The 26,406-nt window shown below is 42.4% G+C and overlaps 3 protein-coding genes across 3 annotated transcripts; 2 read left to right on the top strand and 1 right to left on the bottom strand.

The window, feature by feature from the left end:
- The first annotated feature begins 10,638 nt into the window (after nt 1–10,638).
- Nucleotides 10,639–17,387, top strand: LOC133900179 (ATP-citrate synthase beta chain protein 1). The gene is made up of 17 exons (XM_062341310.1): nt 10,639–10,800; nt 12,778–12,889; nt 12,977–13,079; nt 13,219–13,284; nt 13,373–13,496; nt 13,784–13,918; nt 14,371–14,431; nt 14,519–14,595; nt 15,008–15,163; nt 15,266–15,394; nt 15,502–15,634; nt 15,735–15,862; nt 16,002–16,107; nt 16,216–16,292; nt 16,385–16,455; nt 16,619–16,903; nt 17,055–17,387. The coding sequence occupies exons 2-17, from the start codon at nt 12,790–12,792 to the stop codon at nt 17,128–17,130; spliced, it is 1,827 nt and encodes a 608-aa protein (XP_062197294.1). The 5' UTR covers nt 10,639–10,800; nt 12,778–12,789; the 3' UTR covers nt 17,131–17,387.
- Nucleotides 17,388–17,855: 468 nt separating this feature from the next.
- LOC133903026 (probable pectinesterase 29) lies at nt 17,856–19,270 on the bottom strand. The gene is made up of 3 exons (XM_062344367.1): nt 19,050–19,270; nt 18,089–18,793; nt 17,856–18,015 (listed from the first exon to the last, which is right to left on the bottom strand). The coding sequence occupies exons 1-3, from the start codon at nt 19,268–19,270 to the stop codon at nt 17,856–17,858; spliced, it is 1,086 nt and encodes a 361-aa protein (XP_062200351.1).
- A 1,064-nt stretch (nt 19,271–20,334) lies between these two features.
- LOC133903018 (3'-5' exonuclease-like) lies at nt 20,335–20,973 on the top strand. Its single transcript, XM_062344355.1, has one exon. It carries the CDS (start codon nt 20,335–20,337, stop codon nt 20,971–20,973), a length of 639 nt encoding a protein of 212 aa, XP_062200339.1.
- The last annotated feature ends 5,433 nt before the right edge of the window (nt 20,974–26,406 follow it).

Here is a 26,406-nt window from a genome sequence, read left to right as displayed (position 1 = left end):
TGTAATCAACCACCAACTTCCAACATCTCATTCAATCAAGCTACCCCAGTAACACCACCACATAGCCATCAAGAATAAAAAAGCTAGTACATTTTTTTTTTTTGACATCTTGCTGCACTGTCTTTGTTTGCAACGGCAGTTTTCCAGTTCTCCACTGCTACAAACACATAACTGGTTAGTACTATAAACCTATCATCATTCTTTTCTGTTTACTTGCTTTGACTTGAAGGCTCTGCAAGCATTTCAAAGGAAAAAAAGAGCATTGATCTGGTGAGGGATCTGTACCAGGTCACCAACCAGCAGCCAACCAAACATTTCATTGGCACAACCAAATTGTTCTGTGGGCACTGGGCAGTGGACTACAATTAAAGGAACCATTAGGTGAACCGACTGCTACACATTGACACCTACTGATGTTGTTGGGAGTTCGCATCCATGTACTTAACAGCTCGGTCGCGACATGCCTGCTGACCTGTCGCTATCCATGGATGGCATGCATTTGTTTGGTTAGATTATTGCGTGGTTTCTAACGGAAGACCGGTCGGAAGGCTTTTCAACCAGGACATCCAACAAAACGAATTGTGCGGTATAGCCCAGATTCGCAAGGATGGTCAAGCAAATAAACTGATGGTTGACTGATTGTTACATTTCTTTTACATCGTTACATAAGGTGACATTTTTAAGATGAACAGAAAAAGATGCTCTTTAACATGCAATAGAAGAGCAGTAGTTCTTAGTAATGATGGATTGAGAATAAGATCATAAATGACTGATGAGAAATCTAGAGCGTTCGAGTGTCCACTTGTCTGCAATAAGGTATTGGTACCATCTTAGCTGGCATGAAGGAGCAATCATGTTTCCTATGATGAAATACATGTTTTTTTGGAAACATAGGAATAGGAAAAAAAACGCATGCCATGGTTAGTTAAATCCAAGCTAGTAAAAAACATAGAAACATGTGAATGCTACTCAGTTGCACAAAGGGAAAAGGCGCTAGGATCTTGGCACACATTTCATGTATGAGCAAATTTTTCCTGAAAAGAATTGAGTTATTATGTAAAAGATGAAAAACGTTCTCTTGATTTTTTTCCCCATTGAATTGAACATCCCATATACTCTCTAGTAGACAATTATTTTGGAAGGATTGGACTCCTAAATGTTACAAGTAGACATTTAGCATGTGATCAATTAGCACACTAACTGCTTTCAGTTATTGAACCAAAGGGCAACCATTCACTACTGAATGGACATGTTCATGCCCTTTGAACATGTATATATATGTGTGACACATCAATCAATAGATCAACATTCATTACTCTAAAACTCTCTCAAATCACTCTCAACACGTCATCAGCACTTAGAATCACCCAAAAGAGCATTTTGGCCATTACACAACAGCAAGAAAAAAGAAGAAGAAGGGCCAACCGGCCTCACCAACAGAGAAGGCACGAAGGCCTCTCCCAGAACAAGGTACAAGATAAGAGATGGCCTCACCTTCATCCACCACTGGAGACATTCTTCGCTGTTTGATGGACTTGGAGGCGGCAGTTCTACGGCACATCTCGCCGTTTGGCCAACAGCGTGCCTGTCGCCGTCGCCATCGCCATCGCCGCACACGTCGTCCTCGCCGTCATGGCCACAACCACGACCTTATGAGGGCTCAAGCAGCCACTGCCCCCACCGGCCCTCCACCAACCATGGCAGCACGCAGCGGTGCTGCACCTCTCTTCAACACCACACTGGAGATGGCATCCGAGGAGGAAGAAGATCCAGAGGAACGCGTGTTGTACTCTCCGGAGTACACTCCGCTGTCTTCCTCTATTCCAGTGCCACCCACTGGCACTTCCACGGACATGGCCAACGTGGTTCCTCCTACTGCAGTGGCAGAAACCACGGATGGCCACCGCCGCGACTGGATTTTCCGTGTTCGGCGCGGCAGAAGCCTCCCAGGAACAATGGCGGACTCCCATCCTGCCTCTCCTTCCCAGGGCTTCGATTTGAACACACCTGCCTTCATCGACTCCAGCATTGAAGTTGTGGAAGTCATCTCGGAGGACCCATCCACCACGGTCTCGATGGCCGCTGCGCCGTTCATCCAGATAACCGACTCCTCTTCATCAACCGCCGGCTCCACAGTGGCTACACCAACTGCGCCGCTCGGCCGCACCCTTCGTCGCTTCGCCACTGCAGCGGCTAACCGCCGTCCGGGCCTCCGCCCGGGGTCATGGGCCCCTGCGGCCTCCAACCTCCCCTCCGGGGGGTTCTAAACGCGCCAAGGCGCGTGCATGTGCAAGGGGGAAAGGGGTGTAGCACCCCTCGGCTGGCGCCCCCCTCTGCACGATGAACGGCCGGCGAACCGGCAGACCGGCCCACTCTGCTCGGCGACACCCCGCCGTGCCGACTCCTCAGCCGACGGCCCGAACTCTGGCGGCTTGGCGACCATCCCGGTGACTCGGTCCGACTCGCTTTCAGCTCTGCAACCCCCCCCCCCGACGACCCGGCCCCTCTGCTCCGACGGCCGGCCACTGCTTCGCCGGCGACTTGACCACCCGTGAAGGCCGGCAGACCGCCCGACCCTCCGCTCAGGCGGCTCGGCCGGCCCATGCTCCGCCCGACCCTCTACTCCGGTGGCTCGTCCGGCCGCTGCTCCGCCCGGTGGCTCGGCTGACGCACTCCAAGGCCAGCAGCCCGAAGGCCCCTCGGCCGACCGCCACCGACGTCCGGCCGGCGCGCCCCACCACTGCTTCACCGCCGAAGCCGACCGGCGGTCCGGCCGGCGCGCCCCACCAGCGCCTGTTTTCCCCGGCTGGCGGCCCCACCCCCCACGTGATAGCCGGCCCAGGTCCCGAGAGACCAGGCGGCGGCGGCGGCTCCAAAGCCGGTTAGGGTTTGGAAAACCCTAGCCGGCCACTATATATACTGTGCAACAGGAAAGGTGGGAGGGGGTGCTCCGGGCTGGGCCGAAAGGCTAAAAAGGCCTCAGCCCAAGTTTGTTCAGCCCATCAGTCAAAAAAAAAAAATTGAAATAATTGGCTTTTTCACAAAAAACCCCTCGGGTTTTCATCATTTTATAGCCAATTTCAGTATTTAATTTTACAGTCCTGTAAAATTACGTTATAGCCCCTGTCTTTAACTATAATTGTATTTCGTTCTGTTTATGTTGTAAATATATATGTTCCAGTCCTTGTATTCTCTGAAAATCTTATATGTTACAAGCATTTTACGATAATGCATTCAAATTAATTTGCAATAGCAATTAATTTTCATATAAAATTAATATTGTTGCAAAATATGTGATTACCTCTTCACTTGATATAACACTATACACCTTTTTTAGGTGATTACCCTAATTCATACTTCATATTGGCCATACACAAGGTAGTATCTATAAACTACTGAGGGATCTACACTATATTTACATATAGTGAATATCCTCAACGTGCGTACCCAATGTGTTTATGAATTAAAGAAGGTCTACACCAATTTTGGTGATTACCTACATAGTGTTAACACAAGATTTGAATAACACAAGTTAGTGGAATTCATGGCATCTACTGAATAATTACAGATTATGCCTCCACTACTAAAAGGTTTTCATCATTTTGGTGACTACCTTCAATGTGTTACCAATATAATTTGAGGTCTACACTATCCAACTCAAGTATTAACTTGATTGTACAATTTTTTTTTGCACTATTACAACATTACCATGATTCTTTAATTTACCCAAAATGTAAATTCATTTAATCATTGGTCAATTTGTAGGACAAAATGTCCAATATTGAGTTCGAAAGACTCGAGTTAGATGGTAAAAACTATCTAACATGGGCAATGGACATGAAGATAAGTCTATCATCCCGCGGACTTATGACGGCAATTAATCCCCCTCAAGAGGGAGATCCACCACTCCAAGATCAAATCAAGTATGGGGCTTTATACTACATAAGGCACCATTTACATCCAGATTTAAAATCTGAATACTTGATGGATGAAAATCCACATGACCTATGGAACTCGCTCAAAGAGCGATATGAACAGCAAAAGGCAGTAATACTACCTGATGCACAACGCGAATGGTCCAATATTCGCCTTCAGGACTTTAAGTCCATTGGAGAATACAATCATGCTGTTCACAAAATCTGCTCAAGATTGCTTTTCTGTGACAAAGCTCCCACTGATGCGGAGAAAATAGAAAAGACTTTGTCTACAATGCTTCCTGCCCATAGGGTATTGCAACAACAATACCGTGCTAGAAACTATCAGCACTATTCTGAATTAATTCATACTTTACTTCAGGCTGAAAAGCATGATGAACTTCTTTTAAAGAATCATCACCAGCGCCCTACAGGCACTGCCCCTTTACCTGAAGTAAATTCAAATGTTCAGAATACAAAGAGGTTCGACAGCAACAAACGTCGTCCAAAGAACTTCAAAGGCAGCAACAACCACATAAAGAAGCAGAAATTCCATAAAAATAACAAGGGGAAGAGCATTTTCAATAACAAAGACAAATCTGATATTTGTCGTAAATGTGGTTGCTACAGCCACACAACTAAGAAATGCCACACCCCAAAACACTTGGTTGATCTTTACCTAAAGTCCGTTGGACGAAGCCGACCAACTCAAGGCAAAAGATTTGAAGCTCATTTCAATCTTCAATCTGACACCACCAAGACGACAAGTTGTTCCCAAAATGTTCATCCAGAACTGAACAACGACATCACTCTTAAAGAGCAAGAGGACCTTGAGGGCATGGACAATATGCTAGTGGATTTTGCTTCCAATGACTTATTTGGAGACTTCGATTAGGCTCTTAATTCATTAGATATTATTAATATCTATGTCCTACATAGTGTTGTAATAGGTTGTTGTCATACTATTGTATCAACACATTGATACTCAATAAAGTTGTATGTATTCTATATATATCTATGAAGAATTTCACATTCTCTATTTTTATATATATAGATGATTACGGGAGACAATCCAAATGAAGAAGATATGTGCTTAGTGGATAGTTGTACCACTAACTCTATACTAAGGGAAACTAAATATTTCCAAACTCTGAAAAAGAGTCAAGGAAATGTTTTGACGATCGCAGGACGCGATGCTATGATTGTTGGCTCTGGTCGCGCCATAATCACTCTCCCTATGGGTACTCAAATTACAATCGAAGATGCACTCCTGTATCCCGATTCAACACGTACCCTACTGAGTTATAGAGATATCCGTCAAAATGGTTTCCATATTGAAACTCACGATGACAACAAAGAGGAATATCTCCTCATTACCAAAAATAACGGATATGCAAAACAAATACTAGAAAAAATTCCCTCTTTATCCTCAGGATTGTATTATACATACATCAAGCCCGTACCACATGTTGCATATAAGGTAATTTTTCAGAATGTTGACACATTTCAAATATGGCATGATCGCCTAGGTCATCCCGGTGTTGGAATGATGCGAAAAATTATCTGCAATTCAATTGGTCATGGCATAAATACTGCCAAATTTCCACAACCATCGGATTTTGTGTGCACCGCATGTGCCACAGGGAAATTAATTTTAAGACCCTCTTATCTTAAAATTAGAGCTGAACCACTCAAATTCCTTGAACGAATTCAAGGTGATATATGTGGCCCTATCCAACCATTAACTGGACCATTCAGGTACTTCATGGTTCTCATTGATGCATCTACACGATGGTCACATGTGTGTCTATTGTCCACACGAAACCATGCCTTTTCCAAAATTATTGCTCAAATTATTAAATTACGAGCACATTATCCTGAACATAGGATACAATCCATTCGAATGGACAATGCGGCTGAATTTACCTCACATGCCTTCAATGATTATTGTATGGCCCTAGGAATTCAAGTCCAGCATTCAGTACCTTACGTCCATACTCAAAATGGTTTGGCCGAATCTCTTATCAAGAGAATCAAGCTCATTGCAAGACCACTATTACACAATTGCAACCTACCAACTTCATGTTGGGGTCACGCAGTCTTACACGCTGCTGACTTAATTCAATTGCGACCAACTGCATATCACACTACTTCCCCACTGCAGTTAGTACGTGGAAATCCCCCAAGCATTTTCCATCTGCGAAAGTTCGGTTGCGCTGTATACGTACCGATCTCACCACCACAGCGTACATCAATGGGCCCACACAGGAAATTAGGGATCTATATAGGGTATAACTCTCCGTCGATCATAAAATACCTAGAACCCCTAACAGGGGACCTTCTTACAGCCCGTTACGCTGACTGTATATTTGATGAGGGACATTTCCCAGCATTAGGGGGAGATTTCAAGTACCAGAAAGAATGCCAGGAAATCAATTGAAATGCCACGGACATTTCCTACACAGATCCACGTACTCAAGAATCTGAACTCCAAGTTCAGAGGATAATAAATTTGCAAAATATTGCAAATACCCTGCCAGATGCATTTACTAACAATAAAGGTGTCACTAAATCTTATATTCCTGCTAGGAATGTATCGGAAAGAGTGGAGGTACCAAATAAAACCACTCAACCCCCAAATCAAAATAAGAGAGGGAGAAGTACGGACACAAAAGATAAAGCTTCTTGCAAGCTACCGCGGAAACAGAGGAATCCTTCCTCCAAATCAGTAAATGCAAATCAACGTCAAGTTGAAAGACACCTAAAACCCAAGGATAGTAAACATCCATTGGATGCTCAACATCCAGATCCTAGCTCAACGGTGCACACAAATACTCATGCTAGGAAATCGGAACACCCAGACTCAATAACAATGGGAAATCACATTGAGTCGGAAAGGGTAGATGAAATTTCCATCAACTATATTGATTCTGGAGAATCATTTGACAGAAAGACTACAATTGTCGACACATACTTCTCCTCAAAGATTGCAAACGATCTTCTCAATGATCCAGATCCAAAGACCATGGCAGAGTGCCGTAAGCGCTCGGACTGGACACAATGGAAGAACGCAATCCAGGAAGAATTATACTCGCTCTCCAAAAGAGAGGTATTCACATCAGTGATACCTACTCCTCGTAACATTTTTCCTGTGGGATACAAGTGGGTTTTTGTCCGCAAACGGAATGAAAACAACGAGGTGGTGAGATATAAAGCGAGGCTTGTAGCACAAGGGTTCACACAGAGACCTGGCATTGATTTCAATGAGACATATTCTCCAGTAATGAACGGAATCACGTTCCGATATTTAATTTCATTGGCAGTTCAAAATAATCTATCTATGCAATTGATGGATGTGGTGACCGCATATCTTTATGGGTCACTTGATTCGGATATATACATGAAAGTTCCAGAAGGACTTAACATTCCGAATCCAAACGCAAACCGCAACATGTACTGTGTAAAACTTAAAAAATCATTATATGGTTTAAAACAGTCGGGAAGAATGTGGTACAACCGACTAAAAGAATTCCTTTTACAAAAGGGATATTCCAACAATGATGATTGCCCATGTGTCTTCATAAAGAAATCCTCAACAGGATTTTGTATTATCTCTGTATATGTTGATGATCTAAATATCATTGGAAATACAGAAGATATAAATGAAGCACGCAATCATCTAAAGACGGAATTTGAAATGAAAGATTTGGGTAAAACCAAATTTTGCTTGGGAATACAACTCGAGCATTATCCTTCAGGTGTTTTACTACACCAAGCCGCATATACCCAGAAAATATTGGAAAAATTCAATATGGAAAAATCATACCCTTCAAAGACTCCCATGGTTGTTCGATCTCTTGATATGGAAAAGGATCCATTTAGACCAAGGATGGAAGGAGAAGAGATACTGGGACCAGAAGTTCCTTATCTCAGTGCTATTGGAGCACTTATGTATCTTGCAAATTGCACCAGGCCTGATATCGCATTTGCAGTTAACTTACTAGCTAGGTATAGCGCTACTCCAACTAAACGTCATTGGACAGGAGTCAAGAATATCTTACGATATCTCCAAGGCACTATAGATCTTGGTCTTCTCTTTAAAAGAAATCAAGATACGGATATGATTGGATACACTGACGCTGGTTACTTATCAGATCCCCATAATGCCAAGTCACAAACAGGCTTTGTGTTCTTAAATAGCGGAACAGCCATTTCATGGAAATCTTCAAAACAGACTCTAGTGGCTACATCCACTAATCATTCTGAAATAATCGCATTATATGAAGCATCACGTGAATGCGTATGGCTTCGCAGAATGATTAATCACATACAACAATCATGTGGTATTGGATCTATTCAATCACCAACAATTATCTATGAAGATAATTCTGCATGCATTGCTCAAATGCAAACAGGTTACATAAAGAGCAATTTGACTAAACATATTGCTCCTAAAATGTTCTACCCTCATGAATTACAAAATAATGGGGAAATAGAAATCTTGCAAGTCAAATCATGTGATAACCTCGCTGATTTGTTCACCAAGTCTTTACCAACTTCTATATTCCAAAAATATGTTAATAGAATTGGTATGCGACGACTACGGGATTTGCAAGGTTCAGGGGGAGATTGATCCCTGAATAAATAACCTGTTCTATTGCACTCTTTTCCTTTATGAGTTTTTCCCTTTACGGTTTCTCATATAAGGTTTTTAATGAGGCAATATCTACTTTGTTCCTCCTATTTTCCAAAATGTTTTCGGAGGTTTTAAATATGGTCTAAAGATCATAATCATTACTCTCTAAATTCATTAATGAGTTTTCTCATTTGAACTTACAATGAAGCAATAACTGAAATATACCATATCATTTTCTCCTTATATTTTCCCATTGAATTTAAAGGAGTTTTTAATGGTATATCTACACATAACATATTATTTCTCCTCATATTTTTCCCACAGGGTTTTTAGAGGAGTTTTCAACAAGAAGTTTACACACAAGATAATTGATCAAGGGGGAGTGTTACAAGTAGACATTTAGCATGTGATCAATTAGCACACTAACTGCTTTCAGTTATTGAACCAAATGGCAACCATTCACTACTGAATGGACATGTTCATACCCTTTAAACATGTATATATATGTGTGACACATCAATCAATAGATCAACATTCATTACTCTAAAACTCTCTCAAATCACTCTCAACACTAAAATTCCTTCATGCCGTTTTGAACTCGACCAATGTTGCCACCGTGGAACCAAGCCCACCCAGGCCAGGCACGCAAGCCATCCTCATTGAGCTTCTGCCTCTGCTCGCCGGGGCCCACGCAGAGACCGCAGCCAGCCCTCGGCTGACCTCGGGATCTCCACCCAATAAAAGCACACCCCGCCCCTGCACGTGCCGCTCGTCTGCCCTGCACCACGTGACGGGCACCCACGTTCGAGCTGTGGGGTCTCGTGAATCGCGGTGGCCCACTGGTCATTGACAGCGCATTGCTGTGTGTGGATGCGTCTAGCTAGAATCTGCGGTGCGACCTACGTAAACCCGACGTATAGACCACATGTCCACGCAGCCACGGACGTTGATTTGCTGCGGTGCTACACATGTATCTATTGGCAAAATCTTCTTTGGTGCAACAAATGATTAACGAAAAAATACTTACTTTCTTGTCTACCAATCCTGATGTGCCCCTAAACATGCTTTTGTGGATAATACTGACGTGCGAAGGCACTCCAAAACAGACTTTGTGGATAACTTATTATGTCACACCATTGTTGGATATCATGAGCATCATGCATCATGCATCAAAGCTTTGTAGCCTTGACATACTTCTTAAGATGCAACTCTGAGATGTCCTTTAATTTTGGATCACCAACATTGCTTTTCAATATTGATGATGCCTTGTGGCAAGACCAGAACACAAATATGACTATGCCATTCGTTTCATTTGGGCTCCTCGTTGACATGTGACAACTACAATGATGGCTCATTTCTAGCCAGAATGTCATAGTCAAGTTGAATATCATTTGAGCTTACCAAAAATGTCATTTGAGTTTTAGTCAAGTTTACCAAAAATTTAGTTGAGTAAAATTCAACCCTAAGCGTGCAATCTAAGTGACAAGACGGAAGGGACATGTCTATATGATCTAAAGCACCGAATATAGTCTATGACACATCCATTGATGTTCACATAGAGGTTCTCGATCAATGGAGGGGGAGAAGCCGCGGCGGTGGCTGGACATGCAATGGCGTAGCGGATAGATAAGTGTCTGAAGCCAAACCAATTTAACTTCCTTTTGCAACCAAACATGATTTGAAATTTGCTAGTGACTTGATTTTTATTCTGCGATTTCTTTAACAGCCAAACACAACAATTGGTATGGGAGAGCAATGCGATTCCCCTCGAATTTGCATTGGAGCCCAATTCAATTCATCGAGGGCAATTCAAACATCCAACGGAGCCTAAGGAAAATATCCAAACCTTACTTTGTATCAACTGAATGGGGTAAAGCACGTGTATATACGTCTTGAAAACATGGGTCTGAAAAAAGTTTCAAAAAAATCCATTAGCAATAAAAATGACGATGCACCGGCGTCCCAAACTCCGCCCATTCGTCAACCCCGGTGGTGCGTGTTCTCACGGCACGGCTCATGGACCCGGTCCAGGCAGCTCTCACGGCGCCGGGGGCTCGGCTCGCGTGGGTAGATGGGGAGTGCGTCGCTCGCCTACTCCTCGCCGGCCCATCCCCTACCCGCCACTATAAAGACCTCTGCTTCCGTTGCGCCCGCCTCCGTCCGCCTCAGCTCTGCTCCGCCAGGCGCACGTACTGATCTCCCGACAGATCCCGCCTGCTCCTCCGCCTCGCTTCGCCCCCGCCTCGGAAGGTTTGCATCTTCCACCCAAACACCACATGCGCACACTTCCCACTGCTCCTTTCGCCGCTGCCGCTCTTGCTCTCTCCGGCCGGCATCAGGCCCAACACGCGGTGGCTCGGGTCGCTGGGCCGCGGATCTGCGGATCCGCGTGTGCTGTGGCGTCGAGGTCGCGCGGGGATCTCGCGGCTCGCGTGGCATTTGGTGGGGTTTTGGGAGGGTTTGAGTGGGAATGGGCTCCCTGCCGCCTGCGCGCGGCGCCTGATCTCAATTCGACCGGGAGACGGTCCCGTTCGCGTGCGAGTTTGGATTGATTTCTAGGGGTTGCTGCGTGGCGGGTTGCTGGGTTTTGTCGGGTACTGGGGATTTGGACTCCCCGGTACGATTTTTGTATGGATCTGAGGAGATCTCGTGGTTTGGTTGTGCTAGTTTTGGGGCGGCAATTATCGAGGGTTTAAATTTGTCGTGTTTAGAAAGTTAACTTGAGATACCGCTTGGTTGGTTCCGTTGTCGATGGCCGTTTCTACTCGTTATAATTTGCTTGCGACTGATGACTGGCAGATAACTCTGATCTTGGTGAAATGTTTAGTGTTATTCTCACTGGGATTTTGAATTCGTAACTCGTGAACTCAGAGGTAACGAAAAAAGTGATTTAGGCAGCTTGGATGTCAATTTGCTAGATTTTGGCATTGATGAAAGGTGCAAGTAGCAGGGCAATGACGCAGATAAAATGTGCTGGTGTACCATATTTGAGATCTCGTGTTCTGCTCAGATTCAGCTCCTGTATGCTACGCTTTTGAGCATTTAGCAGTTTCATTCTGTGGGTCGTTGACTGTCCTGTTTTAGTATGATTTGTGCTGTTATAGTAGGATTCATGAGACACTGCTTGTACAGCAGATTTTGGGTAGCAAATTTGCACTTGGACCAAGTACTTCTGAATTTTAGCATGGTCATATTTTAAGTGGACTTTGGGATTGTGCACTTCTTGTTAGGTCTATGTGGCTTTATTAAATTCTGCAGGTCTTCTGTTTGAGAATGTTTTGATCTTGTTCTGCAAATACTTTTTTCGTCACTAAGTGCCCCCTTTTGATGTCATGCTATTATTGTTTATGCGAGTTGAGTGATTAAAACATCAATATTTGTAAGTCGGTTTTAACCGTAAACATTCTTTATGAATGATTATAAAAATAATATGAGCACATTGAATTCACAAAGAAAGATATCTTTTGGAACATGTTATGTTGAAATTAGGACTTCACCATAGTTGATATGATGCTATAGTTCTTGTTCTCTAGGCCACATATGTGTGCTGCAGATATATTTCTCACCTGCCATAAGTCATGTCTGTAAAATCGTCATTTTGAGATTATTCAAAAGATTTCCCCTGGTACAATTTTGACTGTAATGCTTCCAAATTACCATGTTGCGTAATGTATATCAGTATATGGGCTCCTTTATTTAGTGTTCCAATTGCTCTGTGCACTTTTGCTTTTTGTGTGATCCAGCTTCTCCTGATGTTTATTAGCTTGATGATTATTGAGAAGTAGAATTAGCTCTCCCTGAATCAATATTGGATTTTTAAAAATCATTTACCAGAATTAATCAAATAAATTAACCTCTAGCGGGTATAGAGCTTTCAGCTTTCCTATTTTCTAACATTTGAGCATCTTCCTCTAGCATTTTATTGTATTGGGATTGATAATAGTTTAATACTTCACTGTTAGTTTGGTTTTTGATAGCCCAATTCTGCAGTTACTGAAAAATTGGGTCCAATCATCGTGGCATTTAGGTGTCATCTGCTGTACACTTGTGGCATGATAATTATTAAATTGAAAAGTTACCTGTTATTTATAATGTCATGGAATCTTTTCTTGTTCCATATAGTTTTTTTTGCAACATGATTACAGTATGTTGTAGTAGTATAAGTGCAAACATTGCTGTCCAAGGGTCTATTCTTTTGTATCATGTGCTAATTTGTTTTATTTATAGGCGAAGTAAATCATGGCGACGGGCCAAATTTTCTCGAAAACTACCCAAGCGTTATTCTATAACTATAAGCAACTTCCCATCCAACGCATGCTTGATTTTGACTTCCTGTGTGGTATGCGTCCCTTTATATTCTTGGATTCTTGATTAACAAGTACTGCATAGTTGTTCTATTCATTATTGACTATGTGCTTCTTGATAGGGAGAGAAACACCTTCTGTTGCTGGAATAATCAATCCTGGTTCTGATGGGTTTCAGAAACTTTTCTTTGGACAAGAAGAAATTGCTATTCCGGTTCATCCTACGTGGGTTATCTACTCCCTCATATAAGCTATATCATTGAGCAACAAAGTAGCTCTTTATTGGTTGGACACGAGTGCATTAACAAATTGCTGGCACAATGTTCATGTCTGAATGAGGTTTTTACTTGTGTATCTCTTGCAGAATTGAAGCTGCATGCAATGCGCACCCAACTGCTGATGTATTTATCAACTTTGCATCCTTCCGGAGGTTAGTTAGCATTTCAATATTCATTTTTTTGGGAAAGGCTGCATGATCTGGAGAAATTACTTGGTCATTGTATTTGCAAAATTTGCAGCGCAGCAGCTTCTTCAATGTCTGCTTTGAAGCAGCCAACAATAAGAGTTGTAGCCATTATCGCTGAGGGTGTTCCTGAATCTGACACAAAGCAGCTAATTAGTTACGCACGTGCTAATAACAAGGTTGGGACTTTACTTTACTTGCACTATCTGCCTTTCAAAGCTGAGAAGTTATCTGCAAGTTATTATCATAAAGCCCTTAGCATAGCACAATTTTGTTTAAATAAAGATTCATATAAAAAAGTTCATGAACACGGTAATGAATTTTGGATTCTTTTTTCATCCCAAATATTGGTATTTGGCATGCTCTTTCATATCCTGTTTTACAGAGTATTACATCATTGTATTTTTCAGTTGTTACAGGTTTGGCCTGTATGTTTTTCTTAATTTTTTGGCTATGTTCAATGTAGGTCATCATTGGACCTGCAACAGTCGGAGGAATTCAAGCTGGTGCTTTCAAGATTGGCGATACTGCTGGAACCATTGACAACATAATTCAATGCAAGCTTTACAGGCCTGGATCAGTTGGTTTCGTGTCTAAATCGGTACTGCCTTTATGCCCTTATGCCCTTATTTCATTTTCAGTTAAACTAGCTTGTCGACATGATTACATCACCATCTGTATGATGTTTCCACCCATTAAAGAAAGAGAAGGGGGAAAAGAAAACCATTTTTCTGTTTATCCCTTTTTGTGTGTCTGTATTTTTCTTTTGACATGCGAGCCATGTTAGATATATTCTGATGCAGTTTTTCATGACACACTGAGTAGATTTTTAGAATAAGCATGAGGCTTTGGCTTTATGTTTTAGTTTGAAAAATACTTCAAGTTAAATACATATGTAACTTAACTTTTAGCTTGAGCTCGAGCTAATCTTTATCTCCTTCATTTCTGAATCATTGATTAGTATCTATTCGACTGCGTGTCTCTACTGTAAGTGTATATTTAGATGCTTGTGTGTCATCCCAATGACAAACTGAACATTTATTTCATCAACAGGGTGGCATGTCAAATGAGCTGTACAACACCATTGCAAGAGTGACAGATGGTATTTATGAAGGTAACACATTTGTGGATAATTGTGAAAATTTAATATTTGCTGTACATACGAAAATGCACACAATCTAACTAGTTTTTAACATTTCAGGAATTGCAATTGGAGGGGATGTTTTCCCTGGCTCAACTCTGTCAGATCACATTCTCCGTTTTAATAACATACCACAGGTTTGCCATTTGAACTGCTGTGGATGTTTTTTTTTTCTTTCGAATTAGTGTGTGTTTTCTCCTTGTAGTGTATACATTCTTGTTTATCTTTATTTTGAACTGTCGTGCGAATGACTAATTTATATCTCATGTTGTATGATGGCATCCGAAAGATGTCAATATTATAGCTGATTTAGTTGTTCACACCCTTTTTACTCTCTAATTTTCTAAGTCTACTACTTTACCATAATCTTGCATTATCTATATTGCCTTTCCACACCTCTATAAAATTTAGAACAGAAAGGGTGTTCAGCATAAAAGAAAGCTTTCACCATAATGCCTTCTATACTTCATTTGTAAATTGTAACCCAAGCATGGATCATTTTTCTTCTAGTAAGTAACTTTTTGTTGTACTCCATGTTTATTGCCTTAGGTTAAAATGATGGTTGTTCTTGGGGAGCTTGGCGGAAGAGATGAGTATTCACTTGTCGAAGCCTTGAAACAAGGAAAGGTTCAGAAACCAGTTGTTGCATGGGTTAGTGGGACGTGTGCACGTTTATTCAAATCTGAAGTACAGTTTGGTCATGCTGTAAGTTTTCGAGAAACCATTGGCACCCAATTTTCCCCTTAGTTTCTGTTAGGAGAACAGTATATTTACTATACACAGATCTTTCTTGGGGGAACCTAACAGGGTGCAAAAAGTGGTGGTGAGTTGGAATCAGCACAAGCTAAGAATCAGGCACTAAGGGAGGCTGGGGCAGTTGTGCCTACTTCATATGAAGCTCTCGAAAGTGCTATTAAGGAGACATTTGACAAACTGGTATGGTGATGATATTTCTCTGCATCATGACTGTTGTCTTCCAAGCATTACGTTACGATAATGTGTAATATCAGAATCAAGCTTCTGAAGCTAAATATATTTGTCAGGTTGAGGATGGAAAGATTTCTCCTGTGCCTGAAATTACACCTCCTCCCATTCCCGAGGATCTTAAAACTGCAATCAAGAGTGGGAAGGTCCGGGCTCCTACCCACATTATCTCCACTATCTCTGATGACAGAGGTTAGATTAGTTGTGCCATGTTATTCTATATATGCTCTATATTTGTCTTTCGTCCTTTTCTCTCCTAGGAAATAATATAGGGCACATGTTTGTGATATAGGTGAGGAACCTTGCTATGCTGGCGTCCCAATGTCTACAATTATTGAACAAGGTTATGGAGTTGGTGATGTTATTTCTCTTTTGTGGTTCAAGCGCAGCCTTCCTCGCTATTGCACTCAATTTATTGAGGTAAGTATGGGCATATGTAATATGCATACTCTATCTTCATTACAGTGTTCAAACTCTAGCAGATGTAGACAATTTTGACCGACAATGTTTTTCTATATCTGGAGTACTTTAATCTAAAAGAGTTTCCTTTGTTTCACAGATATGCATCATGCTTTGCGCTGACCATGGTCCCTGTGTATCCGGTGCTCATAACTCTATAGTTACCGCTAGGGCTGGAAAGGACCTTGTTTCCAGCTTGGTATCTGGTGAGCTTGTTTGAATTGTACATGCAAAACTTTTACCATTCCACACACAAATGTATAAATTACCAATATTTATGGTTGAAATAATAAAACTGAATGCCATTTTAACAGGATTATTGACAATTGGTCCCCGTTTTGGTGGTGCAATTGATGATGCTGCTCGGTACTTCAAAGATGCATATGATAGAGTGAGCCAAATTAGTTCCTCCTTTGCTTTCAGCATCTCCATGTTTCACATATTGCTTAATCGCCCTAATGGATCTGCATCAATTGCTTCCAGGGTCTCACGCCTTACGAGTTTGTTGAAGGCATGAAAAGGAAGGGAATCCGTGTCCCTGGGATTGGTCACAGGTATATTATATATACCATTGACATGATTATGTCATAAAAATCTTTCCACTTAACAATGGTTTTATGGTTTATGGTATTAGAGTTTGCTGCCTTAAAGTGATCCATTAATTGAGCAGTTGCACCATTTGAACTTGCACTAAGTTCACTTGTTTGGCATGATTAGGATCAAGAGCAGAGACAACAGGGACAAGCGAGTGCAGCTTCTACAGAAATATGCTCACACACATTTCCCTTCAGTCAAGTACATGGAATACGCTGTTCAGGTTGAGACCTACACCCTGTCGAAAGCCAACAATTTGGTTCTGAATGTCGATGGTGCGATCGGGTCGCTTTTCTTGGATCTTCTTTCTGGAAGTGGAATGTTCAGCAAACAAGAGATCGACGAGATTGTTGAGATCGGTTACCTTAATGGACTCTTCGTGCTTGCACGTTCAATTGGCTTGATTGGGTGAGTCCTATTCTTTTGATAACTGATATCTCTATCTGTTTTTGCTGTGCAAATGATACTAACGTTTGGGTTGTATGTTACAGTTATATATTTTTGTTAGTCTGATTTTACAACTACTCACTTTGCTGAACAAATGTGCTTCGATTTGTAGTCACACCTTTGACCAGAAGAGGCTCAAGCAACCACTGTACCGTCACCCATGGGAGGATGTCCTCTACACCAAGTGAGATTGATCTATTCTTTGAGCACGGCATTATTATCACCTAGGTCTTCCAGCTGTCTGTACACTTCATAAAGTTGAGCACGATTGCATAAAAATCAAAGTTGTGGTTGTTGATGAAACTAGGAGAAAGAGGAACGTCACTGCTCGGCACCGGTTGTGTGTTTTATGTAAGTCGCAAATTCTAGTCTCCAGTCCTTATTTTTGTCCACAAACCTTTAGGACATCTGATATTGGAAAGGACACTCTGATTATTATTTCACGGCGCCCTTAGTTTCTCTCAAGAAAGTACCTTGTAAGCTTGAAAAAAGAAGTCACAGGAAAGAAGCGCGGTGGCAGTAGCAACGTTCGTGGTGCTAGTTTCCAATTTTTTCCGCGATAGCGTCATATTTGGCAATAAAATTTGCAGTTTTGCTGCTTGGAGCTCCAGTTGTTATAGTTCAAAGCTATGCGTGCATGCTTGCAATCATGGATTTCATACAAACTTCTCTTTCGAAAGGCAGACCGCGTCTGCATACTTTTTCACCTGTCCTCTGCGTTCTGATTTTGCATTCGCCGTCTCCCTTTATCCTCCGACTTTACGCTATATAAACTGAGAGTCTAATCACTTCAAGTTTTTATTTTTGAACTTCATCTTATATTGGAAACCTCATCGAAACTTTTCATATTGCCCTGGTGTCCATATTCAAAATTTCATCGTTGGTGACAAACCAACTGGTGTGAAAACTCTAGCTAGTGCGGCTGCGCGTCGAGCCAGCCGTCGGCGGAGACGTAGGAGAGGTCGACGAACTTGGCGAGCTCGTCGTCGGGCAGCGCCTTGGTCCACGGCACCCGCCCCATCTGGTTGGACCCCTGCCCCGTGCACCCCGCCTCCACCATCGTCAGCGTGCCCCTGCAAGCACATCACCAACCGATCAACCAATCACATCGACAAGGCCTTGTAGCTCCATGCGAGCACTACTCACTCTCTGCCCTTGTAGTTCCATGCGTCCCATCCCTGGCGGACGACGACGCCGGACATGGCCGTCTGGTAGAAGATGACCCTGGCGTAGCCCCGCCACGCGCGGCCCAGGTAGGCCGGCGTCACGCCCCCCACTGCGCACCCCTTGAACACGAACCCGCTAGTGTCCGCCTCGCTGCACCGCCCATGCGCCGTGATGAACCCCGGCCACACCGGCGTCCTCGCCGTCGAGATCTCGCACCCCTGGAAGATGGACTGGCCGTTGCCGAAGATGAAGTCCATGGCGCCCTCGATGTAGCAGCCCTCGTAGTAGTGCCTCCCCTCCAGGTCGCTCAGCGTGTCCTGGACGCTCACGAACCCGCACCGGTAGAACGACGACCGGTCTCCAGCCACCAGCGCCGCCACCGCCGGCGCGATGACCCTCCCGTCCCCGTTGTACGTGTTCTGCGCGCGGCAGCAACTGGGTTGCATAAACAAGCGCTTGAGCAAGTCGTGTTGTGCCGTCCGTGGCGGACAGGGTAGAGCTAGAAGACGGACCTTGAAGGTGATGTCGCGGGCCATGAAGTCGGTGGCGTACGCGGCGAACGTCGGGGAGCTGGCGGTGCCCGAGTCCCCGCCGGCGTGGTCCGCCCACTCGATCGACGTCTGCTGCCTCCCCTCGCCTTCCAGCAGGATGAAGCTCTTGTTCCTAGGTACAATCACCTTCTCACTTCATGCATGCGTCATGACGAAAAACAGGGACAGAATTAGCTTCATTGAGATGACTTTTCCTAGACCAGCAAAATCATTTGAAATTTGGATATGAAATGGAGTACGTGGATCTTGATCGAAGACGGAGTGTACATCTCAAACTAAAATCATGATCCGTTCTTCATCATGTACAAGTAGAACAAAAGCTAGACAATATATATCCTAAACAAAAATTACATTCAAACTACTCAACAAGGGATGCATGAGTTACTTACTTGTAGACGCCCGCGGCGACGTGAACTCGGATCCACTGGCCGTTGCCGTACGGGACAGAGTCGACGGCGTCTTGGATGGACTTGAAACCAGCGCTCCCGTTCCGGCTGACAAAGATGTTTCTGACCACGGTCCCTGCAGCGTCGCAACCTCGAGGCATGGCCATGGAGGCTAGCACTGCGACTCCAATGGCTAGGGCCCATGGCCCTAGCCCAAGCTGCATCCCCTTGAGAAAACTGACCGAGCTACGGACGATGGGAGAGCAAAATGATGGCCAGAACAAGAAGAGAATAGATTTGAAGATGTGTTTGGAACGTCGCAATTTTCCTCATGGCTGGATCGCCGTTCTGAATTTGCCATGTAATCGTTCCCGTATCCCGTGTTTCTATAAGTCGAGTGAACGCGTATCTCACGTGATATCGTCTTTTCTAGCCACTTGACTATTCGGTCCTTACCTTCCTCGATTGGAGGTTCAAAAATCTGATCCATATATATGCTGATTGCAAGCTATATAATCCCCTTTTTTGGCCTACATAGAATAAAATCTGAAACGGTTGACACAAGTGAAACACGTGTCACCAAAACAATACTCCATCCGTTTCACAATACAAGTGGGAGTATCCATTTCACAAATAGGTCCATTGAGTATATAGCAAGATTGTAATTACTGCTATATTAGACTCTATACCCCCTACTTTTTTTTAGAGTGTTGCTATACGTACAACCCATTCATACAAGGAGATCCAATGGCTAAGATTACTTAGGTGATGGCTCACTTAGTATTAATCAACAAAGACACCAAAACATCTGATCGTAATGGAGTCATACAAATGGGTCGTATGCGAAACATTTTCTTTTATTTTTTAAAGACTTCGGGTTGCACATATTGACCGATATGGCCCGGCCCAATGATGTGACTACTTAATTAAGTATTTGCAAGAATCCAATAAAAAGCTAATGTGTCAGTGACAAATGCTCTGCTGAATTACCACGTCAGCTAGTTAGTATGGGCATCACAATTTCCCGTAAGAGTTAGTGCTTCACTCGGTAACTCAACGGACGACTCCTCGGGATTACGTTTCGACGCTCCGAGTTTCAAAATGATCAGTCCAGCTAATTAATTAATCACATTCACCAGACGTCTAGCAGATCGACGCATGCATCATGCATGCATGCAGTTAACTGTAGCAGTATAAGTACGAGACCCTCCATGCCCTCCGAGTACTCGTGAGCCACTAGAGATCGAGCACGGGTAGCTCCTCCGATCCGCCGCGGCAGCCGGCCACCATGTCGTCTTGGCGCTATGCCGAGCGCCCGCGAGCTTCTTCCAGCTCCACCACTCGCCTCACGGTCCGCTTCGGCCACGCCACGATCGATGCCACGGTCACCCGCGACGCCGCAGCGGCCGACGAGTGGGTCCGCACCGTCCGCGCCTCTGCCCCTCGCGGCGGCGGCCGGCTCATCGTCGGCCTCGACTGCGAGTGGAAGCCCAACTACAGGCGGTGGACGACCTCCAGGGTGGCCATCCTCCAGCTCTGCGCCGGCACCCATTGCCTCGTCCTCCAGCTGTTCTACGTCGATCGCGTCCCGGCGTCCATCAGGAGCTTCCTCGCAGACCCCGACGTGCGGTTCGTCGGCATCGGCGTCGGCGAGGACGCCGCGAAGCTTGATGCCGACTACGGGCTCACGTGCGCGGCCCCGGTGGACCTGGAGGGCCGCTGCAACGATCTCCTCGGGCTGACGGGCCGGAGGAGCCTAGGCCTCAAGGGCTACGCGAGGGAGGTGCTGGGCCTGACCATGGAGAAGCCCATGAACGTCACCATGAGCAACTGGGAGAAGCACGATCTCGACTTGGCACAGATCCAGTACGCATGCATCGACGCGTACGTGTCTTACAAGCTGGGCGAGAGGGTTCTCGTCAACTGATGCATGGAACGTTGGTCCTCTTCGGCTTTGTCGTGTTATCTGCTTTAATTTGGTCCTGAACTCCGTTTACCCATTTTAAATTAGGTCGTTGAATGTTACGCTGGGCTACCTTTAATTTGGATTTCGTCAATGTCGTGTGTTATGAAGTGAATTTTACTGGTTTTTGATTTATCTGTTGAACGTTGATGTCTCCGGTTTTTTTTTCCTTTAATAATTACCAGCTCTAGGTTTATATATTTTCTTTTTTATTATTTTATTTTTTTGCTCAATAGTATAATTATATTTCTGAGTGCCACAATGCCACATACATTATTTGAGGAACACCGATCTAACCCCTTGCATGCCTAAAGGATGTCTGTAATAATCCAATCTGCACCCAACGAAGCAGAAGCAGAGTTTGATTGATTGTTCCATGTCCTTTTTTTTAGATAGTAGAATAAAAAATATCTCAACCGCTACATTTGAAGATATACAAAGTTGATACTTATTACAATGTTTTTGTATGATAAGGACTTCGTGTACCACATAGTCGTAATTTAGCTAGGAGTAAAAACCAAATGAACTATAACAAATACTCCATCATCAAATACCTATTCTATTGCTAAACTTCCATCTACAATTGGTGAAGATATTCATTGTAGTTGTCTTAAAAAACGGAATGCAGCGTGTATTGTTTCCCGCTCCTGCTCCTTTTGTAACAATATCCAATGTCTTATCCAATATGTGCTCTTGAAAATTACATACAGAGAAGAGTGAATATTGTTTTATCAAATATCATATTATTCCGGTTTAGTCAAAAAGCCCAACAAATAGCACTTCACCCAATCAAGATTTATTTTTTAAGCTTTAAACCTATTCTATTTAGCTATGATTCATATATATTGGATATACTCAGAGGAGGCTGTAAGTCAAAAATAATTTGTAAAGCTCTCAATGTCTGACCCGAGGCCGACAACGATTAATTCAAGTCAATTGATTTCAGTTCTAGGGCTATTAAGCTCTGAACCAAATGTGAGTACTAACTGCTAACTTAAGCTTGAAGATCGTTAACCCTATAGCATGAACATCAATTGGATAGCGGAAGCGAGATTACTAACCCGTATTAGGGAAGCCATTAGCGTGTAGATCCCTCGGGGCAGAGCAACTGAGTGGATCGGTTCGTGTTGGCGTAGTGTAGTGCATACCGTTTATTATTACTATAAAAACTATTTTTCAATGCATGTAGGGTGTCGTTTCACAAATGGGTTATATGGTAAACCGCTGAGCGATTTTCAGAGACGGACGATATAAGAAATCATCTATATAAAGATAATTTTTACAAATAGTTCCTTATGTGAAACACATGCGGTAATAGTCCAGAGACGGTTCCTTAGGATGATTAACACATACGATTTATATAAGGAAGCGTTTATAATAATGATCATTTTTAAAAGTGATTCCTTATATGAACCTTTTGTAGAAATAGATTATTATTTTCAGAGACGGTTTACATAAGGAATCAACTCTGAAAATAGATGACATATTATCTTAAAAATTTCATAACTTTTTCATACAAATTCGGATTGGAAATAAATTTTATATGAAAATTGTAGTCCTCGACGAGATTTATAACTTTGTAGCCGAAAACTTTTTATTTGAAGTTATTTAGGTGTCCAAATAATCAATTAAAGTTTTACACATAAGTTTCACATGCTATTATTACCAAAAAGTCCTATTAATACAAGTAAACTCAAGAATAAGGGGAAGAAAAAGAATACTATCAAATCCAACATCTCCAATAAGATCAATAAAAAGAAGATCAAAGACCTCCACTAGCAATAACAAGACTTAGCTTACAAAAGTACTAGCGATAACAATAACATATACACTCGTTTTGATTGATATCTCATGTCTAAAATTTCAAATGATTATTCCGATATCTAAATGCTTTAAATAAAAAATAATAATCAATTATAAAGTTGTAGACTCGTTGAACGCTATATTTTTCATATAAAATTTGTTCTCATCTGAGTTCGTAAGAGAAAGTTATGAATTTTTTAAGATAATCTGACATCTATTTTTAGACGTGGTTTCTTATGTAAACCGCATTTGAAAATGTGAATCGCATGTAGTATTAGATGACAATTTATCTTAAAAAATTTATAACTTTTTTTATACGAAGTCGGATGAGGATAAACTTTATATGAAAATTGTAGCCCTCAATGAGATCTACAACTTTGTAGTTTAAAACCTTTTAATTTAAAGTTATTTAGATACCAAATAATCATTTGAAGTTTTAGATAGAAGATATCAAAAGGAATGCATATACTATTATGATCAGTAGTAGTTATATGGTGAGATAGTGAGAAGGGTTCGCACGAGCTGAGAGGTTTCAAGTTTGAGTGATAAGAACCCCATGTGCGCGTATGTCACGCGAAAAAACATGTGGCTTGCGACGTCACGACCGTGGGGGTGCTTCGTCGATCAATTTTTTTGTTTTTTTTGGGTCTAAAAATATTGATTCGAGGATCGATTATCACAGACGATCTGTTTAAGGAACCGTCTGTGGTAACAAAAAAAAATATCAATTCGGGGACTGATTATCACAAGCGGTCTCTTTTGCGCTGGTAGAAATCGTTCATTTCCACAAGCATTCGATCACAGGTAGGTGCGCTAAGTACTTGTGAAAACGTGTTACTATCCACCTCTAGAAATAGTTTTTGTAATAGAGGATGAAGGTGTTGCCATCGGCAGTGAAAGCATCGGTGTTACGGCGTGGTGTTGTTGTAGAGGTCAACATCGGCATGTTGACGATCTTCGTACCGATCCAACGCCCCAGAGGATCGGCTTTTAGGGTTTAGAGTGTATGGGGTGAGGCTTAACCTTACAATATACTTAGAAGATCATCACAAGCATTGGGAACTAATGTACATGAATACATCTCACACATAGAGACTTTTATTGTAATTGTAGTTTGCCACATAAAATCCATCTTGCATATATTGTGTTAAACAATAAGAGCTAATCAATTTTTCTGTTCCCTAATAGCAGATTTGCTGCTCCTGACATGAGAAGCAGATCTTAGTTGATGGTGAACGGAGAAACAGAAAAAGAAAAGCAAACACTCATGTTGCTATGACATAAGAAATAGTACCAGAAACAGAAGTAATCACTTTTCTATGTAAATGTCTGAATAAAATATACTACATACACTACGTAAAAAACGGATAAAGGAGATACGATTTAATGACGGGTCATTATACGACCCGTCATTTATATAGCTCGGATCGGGACCGGACATAGACCCATCACTGATTGTAAGTTATAAGTGATGGGTTATAATACTTTCTGTCATTTATGATATAGATGGCATGTTATAACTACATCCGTCACTTATGATTTAGTTATAGGTGATGGATTTCTCTATACTAGTCATAAGTGACATGTTATATTATAACACTGGTGTACGCAAAAGTGGTACGCTCTTAAAATATAACCCAAAGTCTCTTAAGGTGGCAACTATCCACAAGATCTGAGAATGTAACAGCCTAAATTCTTATATTATATGTGTGCTTTATACATATATGCATATATGTGGATATATGTGTTATGTGTATAAATACATGTACACATTGAGGGCTATTTTTCTATAAAAGAATATTTATAGAGATATATATGTGTATATATGTATATATATATTTGATTGCTTGATTGATCGTTTGTTTTTTAAGCCAATATAGTATAAATATGTGGTATATACATTGTATGTATAAGAATACATACATACATATATATATGAGAGAAAATAGTTTTGAAATAGAAAAGCTAGAATGAAGAAGACCAAAGCCCATTACCTCTCCTCTCTGCTCTCTGATCTGACCCAAGCCAACCCGGCCCGCTCTTTCTCTTCTCTACCTCTTTGCTCAGCTCAGTGCAGCATAGCAGCAAGTAGCCGGCCACCATTGCATGCGCCGCCGTCGCCGTGTTCGAACCAAAGGTCGACCACCTAATTGCCAAACGGACTCGCCAGGACATCTAGAAGCTCAAGCCGCGCCAATTTTGCTAGAGCCTGAGCCAATCACGAGATGTGCACTTGAGTTCATTCGGTGGCCGTACGAAAACTCAGTCAAATCCATGGGATAGAGATAGAGGTGAGCAATGGATCAACAGGAGGAAGAATCTCATAGCTATGCGTGAGCTTTTGCCCAAAAGATAGAGACCCAAGCGCGTTTGAGACCTCGGGATTGAGTTCGGATCGCCACCGTCACCCTTTTCAAATCTGAGTCGAATTAGATATTAGGAGAGCCGTCCACCTATAAATATGCGACCCTAGAGCCTCCTCAGATCATCCCAAAGCTTTTTCCCAACTCGCCGATAAAAAATCGACGCCCAGAGCCCTTCGCCGACGAGCTCCGAAGCTTCAAGTCGTTGTGCATCATCGCTAGCCTCTCTAGAGCCTCTCCGACGTCGACGTGTGCCCTAGGTGAGTTCCCTTAGCCTCCCAGATTCTTTTCCGCTGCTCACCGGAGTAGCTAGATTACCATAGCGCTGTTCCGATGTGATTCCGGTGACACGCCATTGTGGAAGCCGTTGCTGCCAGCTTCTGTTTGCCAGAGCCGAGAGCCCAAGTATCAAAGCCATTCGCTCCCGAGCCAACGGCCAAGATTAGATTCCCTTATACCCCTTTAGTAGCCAATCTGAGCGCGACACATGTCAAACATAAACCCAATCAGCCGGTCCGCCACCTCACTTGTCAAGTTAGATGCCACATCAACATTTTTGCTTACGTGTCAAGCCACCTCAGCTTGTAGTGCACAGTCAGTTTTTCTTTTCTTTTTAATTATTTTGCTGATATCATAAATTAATAATAATAATAATTAGTAAATTAATTTATGAAAATGTTTAATAATGTGTTATAGGTATATTTAATTTCTATTTAATAGTTTTATAATTCAAAGAAATGCTAGAAAATTCCAGAAAATTCTAGAAAATCATAGATGGTTTGGAAAAATTCTAGAAAATTCATAACAACATAATTTCATCTATAGATAATCTTTTTAGTCCTGTTTTAATATTTAGAAAATCATAACTTGTCAACAGTAGCTCCGTTTTGATTCGTTCTTTCACCGAATTGTCCGGACTAGTGTAATCTTGTGAGTGGTGATGTTTGTTGTGTGATTTTTGGTTCTTTTTGGATCTTAGTGTTTATGTGTTGTTGTTTTTCCGTGCATGTTGCGAGTAGGCGCTAACATTCAGGAGTAGCTAAAGGTCTGCAGGATCAGAATTTTGAAGATACAACTGAGTTCAGTGAAGGCAAGTTGTGTTCTTGATCATTTTTATCCTAGTTTTATAAATGTTTTGTTTTATAAACATGCACACTAATAACTTATTGGGAATCCTAAGACTGAGGTTTTACCCTAGTTTTTCCCTTATCATCCTTGTCGCCGTAGTATT

Source organism: Phragmites australis, chromosome 2 (genome assembly GCF_958298935.1).
Source record: "Phragmites australis chromosome 2, lpPhrAust1.1, whole genome shotgun sequence".
NCBI classification, from domain to species: Eukaryota; Viridiplantae; Streptophyta; class Magnoliopsida; order Poales; family Poaceae; genus Phragmites; species Phragmites australis.
The sequence above is the reverse complement of the archived record's forward strand: the minus strand, read 5'-3'. Positions and strand labels throughout refer to the sequence as shown.

Excerpts from the sequence above, each read along its gene's own strand:
- LOC133900179 (XM_062341310.1), top strand. The coding sequence starts at position 12,790 with ATGGCGACGGGCCAAATTTTCTCGAAAACTACCCAAGCGTTATTCTAT. Across the intron at positions 15,164-15,265 it reads AAGTACAGTTTGGTCATGCT|GGTGCAAAAAGTGGTGGTGA; the intron begins GTAAGTTTTCGA and ends GGAACCTAACAG. Across the intron at positions 16,293-16,384 it reads TCAAAGATGCATATGATAGA|GGTCTCACGCCTTACGAGTT; the intron begins GTGAGCCAAATT and ends AATTGCTTCCAG.
- LOC133903026 (XM_062344367.1), bottom strand. The coding sequence starts at position 19,270 with ATGCAGCTTGGGCTAGGGCCATGGGCCCTAGCCATTGGAGTCGCAGTG. Across the intron at positions 18,794-19,049 it reads GTCGCCGCGGGCGTCTACAA|TGAGAAGGTGATTGTACCTA; the intron begins GTAAGTAACTCA and ends GCATGCATGAAG. Across the intron at positions 18,016-18,088 it reads TGGAACTACAAGGGCAGAGA|GGGCACGCTGACGATGGTGG; the intron begins GTGAGTAGTGCT and ends ATGTGCTTGCAG.
- LOC133903018 (XM_062344355.1), top strand. The coding sequence starts at position 20,335 with ATGTCGTCTTGGCGCTATGCCGAGCGCCCGCGAGCTTCTTCCAGCTCC.